General features: G+C 44.5%; 1 protein-coding gene across 2 annotated transcripts; it reads right to left on the reverse strand.

The window, feature by feature from the left end:
- Window positions 1-2,661: 2,661 nt before the first annotated feature.
- On the reverse strand, window positions 2,662-9,600 carry nuf2 (UF2 component of NDC80 kinetochore complex). Of its 2 annotated transcripts, none has more exons than XM_029124195.2 (13): window positions 9,423-9,600; window positions 8,529-8,673; window positions 8,317-8,391; window positions 8,037-8,113; window positions 7,882-7,943; window positions 7,132-7,229; window positions 6,815-6,888; window positions 6,609-6,702; window positions 6,440-6,502; window positions 6,057-6,335; window positions 5,378-5,553; window positions 4,182-4,317; window positions 2,662-2,890 (listed from the first exon to the last, which is right to left on the reverse strand). In XM_029124195.2, the coding sequence occupies exons 2-13, from the start codon at window positions 8,649-8,651 to the stop codon at window positions 2,837-2,839; spliced, it is 1,311 nt and encodes a 436-aa protein (XP_028980028.1). In that variant the 5' UTR covers window positions 8,652-8,673; window positions 9,423-9,600; the 3' UTR covers window positions 2,662-2,836. The 2 variants fall into 2 exon arrangements, with proteins under 2 accessions (XP_028980028.1, XP_028980025.1); XM_029124192.2 differs by having other exon boundaries at window positions 8,529-8,656; window positions 9,423-9,587.

Genomic DNA, 9,600 nt, shown 5'->3' on the forward strand with positions numbered 1-9,600 from the left:
CTGCAGAAGACTTGACCAGCAGATGAAAACCACTAGATAGGTTTAGAGTATTGCTTTAGTATGCTGAAAATTACCTAAATGCTTGGAGAGTTCTTCAAAATGGTCTGCTGAACAGGATTCAAATTAAGAAAAAGGTCACAGGTGAAAGAAATGTCAGAAACAAACTTAAGACAGTTGTGTGTCTGTTGTCTGTCTAACCGCTGACCAAGATGGAGACGCATGCACAACACGAGACTCAGCGTCCACCCAGATTTCGTGAATTAGCCGTCATTTACTTAATAGTTCTGAATGAATTGAGTACACCCTGACATACACTCTACGTAGTTGTCAGGAATTCCTGGATATTGGAACACAATGCACAAAAATAGTCTTTGACAACTTCCACTGAAGATCACGAAGACACCCCTGGAGACTCATATCTCTGACAGGAAGTGCTCAGAGGCAGTGTCGAGATCATGAACAAAGGTGAGGGAAGCAGGGTTGGTATCCAGGCCAGGCAATTACTACCTAGCCTTTTCCTCGTTAATGTAGAGTCACCAGCGAACAAAATACGACTAAGAATCATCTCACAAAAAAGGATTATGGATTGCAGCGTCATCATTTTCACGTAACCGGGGCTGAACAACAGCATACACTAACATAACCAGGAGTCACTGCTCAACCAATCTGGAGTACCTGATGATTAGGTGCAGGCCATTTTACTGTTATGTTTTTTTCCCAAATTCAACCAAAATGTCTTCTGCTCCACCAGAGGAGACCATACACTAGACCACGTGTCTACAAACATTCCGGAGGCTTACAAAGCTATTCCCATGCCTCAAATGAGACAGTCTGATCACCTTTCACTGTTCCTACTCCCAAATTATTTATCCATCATTAAATGTGTGAAACCATCAGTGAGGACAGTTAAAGTGTGGCCAGAAGGGTCAGACTCACTTCTACAGCATCAGTTTCAACACCCAGACTGGAGTTTTTTGCCACTCAGGCCACCCTTGACTCACAGACGGACCTTGGAACATATGCTTCTTCCGTTCTGGATTACATCAACAATGTCACCTCCTTCCCCAACCAGAAGCCTTGGATGAACAGAGGTCCAACAACTGCTAAAGGCACGCAAACCTGCTTCCAGATCCAGGGATGCGGAAGCCTACAGCTCATCCAGGGCCAACCTGAAAAGGGGCATCAAGATGGCTAAAAATGACCACAAACCGCAAATTGAGGAGCACTTCAACAACTCTGATCCTAGACGTATGTGTCAGGGCATCCAAGCCATCACAGACTACCAGCCAAAGACCCCCACCCCTACAGCCAGTGACATCTCCTTCACCAACAAGTTAAACAGGTCCTACGCTTGCTTCAACAAAGATCCAACCATTAAGGTTGACCTCCCCCCAGATGACCCCCCCCTCAGACAATCCATTGCAGATGTGTCGTCAGATGTGTGCTGGTCCTGATGGCGTCTCCTGGTGTGTCTCAGCATATGCTGGGCAGTTGGCTGAGGTCTTTACTGACATTTTCAACCTGTCACTGGCCCAGGCAGTTGTTTCAATGTGCTTCAAGTCCACAACCATTGTGCCAGTGCCAAAATAACCTGAATAACTTCTGACCTGTTGCACTCACCCCCACGATCATGTGTTTCGAAATACTAGTTCTGGCCCAACTTAAGTCCTGCCTCCCCCCAACCCTGGATCCCGATCAGTTTGCCTACCGATTGAACAGGTCTACAGGTTGATATACAGCATTACTACACAATTGAAACCAGGATGACAAAGTCAATTCCTTCCTTGTCTACTACAGCATACACTAAGAACATTGCAAAGAAAGACAAACTAGCAACCAAGAACCCTAAGCTAAGATTAGCAAGGCTAAGAATAACACAGAACTCTGAATTAGCACCATTTTTTGAAAGAATGTAATTCTATTTTTCATGATATTATTATTCTGAACTTCATTATCAGGCATTGGTGCAGAACTTCATTCACTAAATTGGTGCCATTGCACCATCAGCAACCAACAATGGCTGGTCATCAAGTGCATTGAACTCAGCAAGAGCCTCTGCTCTTTAAAAAGAATGTCTGCCTGCAGGCTGTCTCTGGACATTTTATTTTGCTTCTCCAGTGTTTGCTGCGAAGTTAGCTGTTGTTGTGGTTCTGCGCTGCTAGCTTTAGCATTCTCCTTGAACTCTGCGCTGTGGTGTGTCTAAAGATGTCTGATCAAATTACTTGCGTTAGTGTTTTTCCCTTTCTTCATCTAGACAATTTAGCAGAGTAGAGCTTGAACTCTGCTTGTCATTGCGGACATCTCAGTCTTCCCGCTCCACCAATCGGAGTTCTTTTCTTACGCATCCAGAGGCAACAATCATCCAGTTTCACTTGTTTCCATGACGTGGTATCGGTGAATGGTACCGGCTTATTTCTGAGTACAAGAGCCCAGTATCAGCCCGATACTGGCATCGGTGTATCCCTACCAATTTTACTTGCATTTGCCTTCATTCCACATTCATACATCCTACTTAAACATTGTTCTTAATTGTTTAAGTTTTGTTTTATTGCACTCTTTGCACTTCTAGTTAGATGCTAACAGCATTTCATTTTACTTTACTTGTACAATGACAATAAAGTTGAATCTAATCTCCAAGAGTAAAACTAATGACTATGATAATTCAATTATAGTTTAAATACAGGATCTTTATTGAATACATCAAGGTACAACATCCAGAATATATTTTGTTTTAAGATAAAACACAAAAGAACAAAAGTCAAAACAAATAGCACAACAGAGTTAAGTCAGCAGTGATCTTGACAATGTCGTTGCGGCCCTCGGCGGCCTGGTTCATCTAGATCCGTTCATGGAACTCATCCAGAGCCGCCAGTAGACGATCAAACAGATCCTGTTTAAAACACAGGTTAAAAGGAGCCTTTGTTATTGGAAACTTCAGCATGTAGCAACATGTAGTGAGGTGTGAAAGTCTTTTAGTAAGGTGGATCATGTCTCTCCTTTTTATTGACAGTAGGAATCAGAGGACTACAGGTGAAGAGACAAATGAAGAGACACAGAAGTGAAGGATGGACAGGGATTTCTACCCTGGTCTCTGGGGGAGATGCAAATGGGCATTTTCAGTTTTTTTGTAGTTTGGAAAATGTTTGTTTCCCTTTGAAAATGTGGACCAGCTTGGGTACAACTGCAATGATCAGGTTCCCACACAGATGTTCAATGTAGATTAAGTCCAGGCTTAGGCTGGGCCACTCAAGGACATTCACAGACTTCTCCTGAAGCCACTCCAGTATTGTATTTTGGTTGTGGATCAAGATAACTTCAAGGACATTTCTGAATTTTGCTCTTTTCATCCTTCCCTCAATCCTGTCCAGTCCCTAGTCCCTGCTGCGGAGAAGCATCCCCCCAAAACATGAGGCTCCCACCACCATGCAACACAGCAAGGATGGTATGCAACACAGCAAGGATGATTAGCAGTACCTTGTTTTTGCCAAACATAGTGCTTGGAATTCAGGTCTAATAGTTAGATTTTGTTCTCATGCTCTCACATTCATTCTTGCAGCATGTCATGTGCCTCTTACTCAGGAGTATCTTCAGTCAAGCCATTCTACCATAAAGGCCTCATTGATGGAGTGCTTAAGAGATAGTGGTACATACTTTGTTTGGCCAGACAGGCAACTCTAGGAAGGGTGGTTAAGAACATTTTCTTTTCACAATGATAGAGCACAATGCACCCCAAGGAACATGCAATGCTTTAGCTATTTATAATCTCCCCAGGTCTACGCCTCGACACACTTCTATCTCATAGATCTACTGAGCTTGGTTTTTGCTCTGACAAACTGATGTTGGGAGTCTAGACAGGTGTCAGCTTTTATAAAGGATGTCCAATCACTATAATCAGCCACAGATGGACTCCAATCAAGTTCTAAAACAAGGGTGTCACAGGTTCCACGGTGGGCAGAGTGTCTGCAGGTTTTTGTTTTTCCGATAAATTGGTTCCCAGTTCAGAACTAAACAACCAGGTGAGGTAGAAACCAACCAATTAATAACGTAATTAATCAATTAAGTACAAGGTGAGAGCAAATACCTGCATGGTATGGCTGAATGGTGGGGTTGCACTTGATTTAAATATCAAAAGGGTTCTGCCCCAAAAAAATTGGGAACCCCTGATGTATGGAGTGCCTTACCTGAGCCTTCTCAGTCTCTTGGCTGCAGGCGTCTCTCATGTTGTTGATCTGACTGCGGAGGTGTTGAGTCTCCCTGTCAATTTCCTGGATCTGATCGGCTACCTGCTCCCTCTTCTGGTGTACATTATCACACTGGCTAAAGAGTGACAGGAAGAACCACACTGAATGAATAAAAGCATGAGGGGAAAAAATACTACAAAATTGATACACTGAAAAAAAAGAGCAAATTGCTGACTTACTGTACAGACATCTGACCACTATCACTGGCCCAAAACTTAGAAAAAACTTAGACTAGGCACAGACTCAATGAGCATGGCCTAGACTAGGCACAGACTCAATGAGCATGGCCTAGACTAGGCACAGACTCAATGAGCATGGCCTAGACTAGGCACAGACTCAATGAGCATGGCCTAGACTAGGCACAGACTCAATGAGCATGGCCTAGACTAGGCACAGACTCAATGAGCATGGCCTAGACTAGGCACAGCCTCAATGAGCATGGCCTAGACTAGGCACAGCCTCAATGAGCATGGCCTAGACTAGGCACAGCCTCAATGAGCATGGCCTAGACTAGGCACAGCCTCAATGAGCATGGCCTAGACTAGGCACAGCCTCAATGAGCATGGCCTAGACTAGGCACAGCCTCAATGAGCATGGCCTAGACTAGGCACAGCCTCAATGAGCATGGCCTAGACTAGGCACAGACTCAATGAGCATGGCCTAGACTAGGCACAGACTCAATGAGCATGGCCTAGACTAGGCACAGACTCAGTGAGCATGGCCTAGACTAGGCACAGACTCAGTGAGCATGGCCTAGACTAGGCACAGACTCAGTGAGCATGGCCTAGACTAGGCACAGACTCAGTGAGCATGGCCTAGACTAGGCACAGACTCAGTGAGCATGGCCTAGACTAGGCACAGACTCAGTGAGCATGGCCTAGACTAGGCACAGACTCAGTGAGCATGGCCTAGACTAGGCACAGACTCCGTGAGCATGACTAGTCAACCAGTGGAGCACAACAAAACTGCCCTTCATCCTTTTGAAACTTGTAATTTTAACTTTTTTCATTTATTACAGTATATATTTTTTCCCCAGTTTCTTCAGCTTGCAAACAAATGTTTCCAAAGTCAAGAAAGCTCTTCAAGTTTAAATGTTGCGGAGAGAAAAGATACCTGAATAGATTATTTCCTCCTACCTCAGAACCTCCTGAATGTGTTGCTCCTTCATCTCCTTCTTCTTCTGTCGTCGTATTTGTTGTTTGGACTCCTTGTCCATCTTCAAGGCCAGAGCTCTTCTCAGCTGAACCTCCTCCACACCCAGGTTCTTTAACTCCTTCTGCTGCTTCTCGAACTGACAGACCAGCTCCTGAACCTACACACACAGAGATAGACAGCTTTAATGGTTTAAAAGGCTTCTTGTTCACATTCAGATTCCTGGTGAAGAACAAACACCTCTTGTAAAAAGTCTTGTTAACATCACTAACCCTACCCGTGGCCGTGTAAAGAATGAGCCTCCCCGTGGCCGTGTAAAGAATGAGCCTCCCCGTGGCCGTGTAAAGAATGAGCCTCCCCGTGGCCGTGTAAAGAATGAGCCTCCCCGTGGCCGTGTAAAGAATGAGCCTCCCCGTGGCCGTGTAAAGAATGAGCCTCCCCGTGGCCGTGTAAAGAATGAGCCTCCCCGTGGCCGTGTAAAGAATGAGCCTCCCTGCTGCCGTGTAAAGAATGAGCCTCCCCGTGGCCGTGTAAAGAATGAGCCTCCCCGTGGCCGTGTAAAGAATGAGCCTCCCTGCTGCCGTGTAAAGAATGAGCCTCCCTGCTGCCGTGTAAAGAATGAGCCTCCCCGTGGCCGTGTAAAGAATTGTTCACATGACCAACCTCTTCCTGATGCAGCTTGGTCTTGTCCATACTGGTCTGAAGGTCTTGTAGTAATTGAAACATCAACTGGATCTCTGCCTCGCTGTGAGTAACTCCATGGACGTTACTCTGCAGCTTCACCAGACGTTCGTCTGCCTGCTTGATCGCTACCTTAATGTTCCTCACGTTGTCCTTCATCTTTTCCATCTCAATTTTCATTTCCTCTGGTGACTCAACGATCTGAGACTTCAGCTTACCAATGTCCTCCTTCAGACTGGCCACATCTACTTTAAGCTTGGTCTGAGACACACGCACAGAGAAACTCACCATCTTGCATGACGACATGCAGGGATAGGGTTAGTTGATTACGTATTTAACCATTATGCTGCTTGGTTATAACCTACCAGTTTCTGAGACTTCTCTGCAATTTCAGTTTTTTTCTCTGCAATATTCTCATTGATAGCATTCTGAAATGAAAAGTTTATTTGGGGTTATTATACTGCCCAGGTTTGTTTAACTAATCAATGGGTTTTGTCATTCATCAGACCAGTACATCCCAAGCCCCATACCCACCGCTTTCTGATACTGCTGCATGGTGCTGGCCTGCAGGTCTGACAGAGCAGCATCCAGCTGCCTGGCTTCAGCCTGCTGCTCAGGAGGAATTGTACTGAAGGGTCAGAGGTCAACAGTCAGTGTACTACAGAACTGTTCTCATCCATGGCTGAAATCCAGAGTGACAGAATCACCTCCCCACTCCACTCCACTCAGTCATCACTTACGTCAGTTTGTCAATTTTCTTCTGGGCGTCTTTAGCTCCTCGTGAGTACGCCTGCAGCTTGTCCATGTCTTCTCTCTGAACCCATAAGAATACAGAAAACACTGACTACCCACACGCCAACCGTGGCCAACCGTGACCCCCCCCCCCCCCCCTCCACACACACACACACACACACACACACACACACACACACACACACACACACACACACACACACACACACACACACACACACACACACACACACACACACACACACACACACACACACACACACACACACACACACACACACACAGGTATCTCAGTCTAACTCACAAATCTCTCCTGGTGTCCAACGATCACATCGAGCCTCTGTTTCCTGAACTGAAGGAAGTTAATGATGCCACTTAGGATGGTCATGGTCCTCTTCAGCTCTGTAGGACAGAAGTGTTGGTTATCAGAGGGCGCTGGACAGGTTCTCAGAAGGGATCCTTATATCCCAGAGGTGACACCACGGTCATGCTGGATGATAAAGTTCCTTTTCTCAACTTGAGCGGTTTTAGTTGGACAGAAATGTATGTCTGACCATCATTAGGCAAATTACTTTCACAGGGGAATCCCCCCCAAAAATGTATGAGGACAAGAAACCATTAAGTCAGTTGATTAAAAACCATAGTCTTTTAACCAGTCAATGCTTCCTTTTTAGATTCATTTTAGATACTTGAAAGAGGTTGCACTTTAGTAATGTTCAGGAAACGGGCAAGGACTGATTGGGATGTGTCAGAATTACATTTGTCCACTAAAAGAACCAGCTTTCATCCAGGATCCAAATGTGTATCAATTAGGCACGACCCTCTTCTGTAGACCAAATAAACTGTCAACATCTTGGCCACCTGAATAATTATCAGTTCCCAGGTCACAGAAGGAACAGACTTTGCCCAAATGAGAAAAAGGTCCATGAGAGCAGATCACCAGTATTTAGAGGGAGGTAAACACAGTAAACATCAAATCATATCTTTAAATAAACCAGTCCATGAACTGAGACCTATAGGAGAATACGTCCTGCTCCACACAGCTCATACTCACTGGGAGACAGCAGGTCATTCAGGGAGAAGTCATACACATGACATACAGGCAGGAACTGACGCCTGGTACAAAGCAGAAATAAAGAAACCTTACAACTGATTCAGAGATAACACAAACACCCCCCCCACACCCCAACATAACACATGAGAACTTACATACGGACGTAAACACTAATGACAGCTGTGGAGCGCTCTTGGAGTTCTGGAAACTGGATGTTCTCTGAGAAGGGGACCTGAAGAAAAAACAGGTCACATTACAGAACATTAGAACAGAACTAGGGTTCATACAATCAGGAAGTGTATCCCAGGGTAATCAATGGGGCGCATCACAGCAGCATACTGGTCTGAGGGAACTTCTGAATTATGTGTTTACCTGGATAGTTCTTAAAAGTGATTGGTTTAGAGCTCTAGTATCACATGGATATAGTGTTCATACCACGAAATGACATTCGGGCCTGAAGCGGAACAGGAGCTGCAGTATTCTCATGTACAGTCTCTGGACTGCCTCTGGCTACAATGGAGACAACATAGTATTAAGCTAGGCACACTAGCAGCTGTAAACAGCAGTACAGACACCTGACCTGTGTCTCACTGTAGAAACAGAACTCATGTACTTAGCTATATTTATATTCGTATAACGTGTCTTACCTTTGGGCTGGGTGAAATGTCATTCTTAGTAAATTGTTTTGCCTCCTGCCCCGTTAGGACCTCGGTGCGAAAAAATGTTACAATGGCGTCCACTTTATACACTGGGAAAGTGTTCTCCGCCATAGTTTCTGTAAAATGACAAGTACTGCAACAATTTGAGTGTTTTTTTGTTCGTTACGGCACACGCCGTTAATCCATTATTCAACACAACTGCGGTGAAGATAGATTTGGATTGGACATTCGACAGACATTCGGCTCTTCAACGAAGTATTCATGTAATCCAATATTGGTCTCATTGTGATTACAAAAGCGTATACGATGTTGCACAGGCCTTATGTACCCATATTATTATCGAGCATAAAGTTAACGAGCCACGGAGAACTAAGCCCTGTGTATCCGAGCCGAAACCGAAAAGGAAGCGATCTCAGGACCGGTGCTGGTTGTGGGAGCGTTCTAATTGTATACAAACGCAGGTATCTTCTTCAAAGTTCAAGTTTCAATAGTTTCAAAAAGGGTGTGTATTGTTCCTCACCCTCCCATGATCAAGAATATAAACTTTTTTATAATCATGGAACACCTATTGTAGGAGATATTTGAAATGAAGAAGTTCTGTCAAATTTGGAAACTTCAGATTTAGAAAATATAAATGGCGTGCATTGTTGCTCCCCCTCCCCCGATTGTTTGCAAACAATTAGAACGCGCCCACCACCAGCCATCAGCTCTACCCTAATAACGACTAAAATGCTAGTAACAGTAGTAGCAAGCTAGCTAGCGCTTCGTCTGTCACAATCATTTTTAATGTTTACGCCCAGCTGATTCAAATTGACGATTATTCAAATTATGATTATTGTAAAACATTATCAATGTAAAACTACCAATGCGTCGTTTCATTACCTGAGGGTGTGTTGTAGAAGAAAAACCCTTGAATACGAGTACAAGCAACCCAACAGTATTTTCAGTTTGATATTTTGTTTTCTCGCGCCTTGAGACTGCTTCTTCTTCTATGGATGATAGCGGAACGACAGCGCCATCCTGTGTGGTGGATGAATAAAATCAGCGAAGAAAAAGAAAA

This window comes from Esox lucius, chromosome 2, assembly GCF_011004845.1.
Source record: "Esox lucius isolate fEsoLuc1 chromosome 2, fEsoLuc1.pri, whole genome shotgun sequence".
NCBI classification, from domain to species: Eukaryota; Metazoa; Chordata; class Actinopteri; order Esociformes; family Esocidae; genus Esox; species Esox lucius.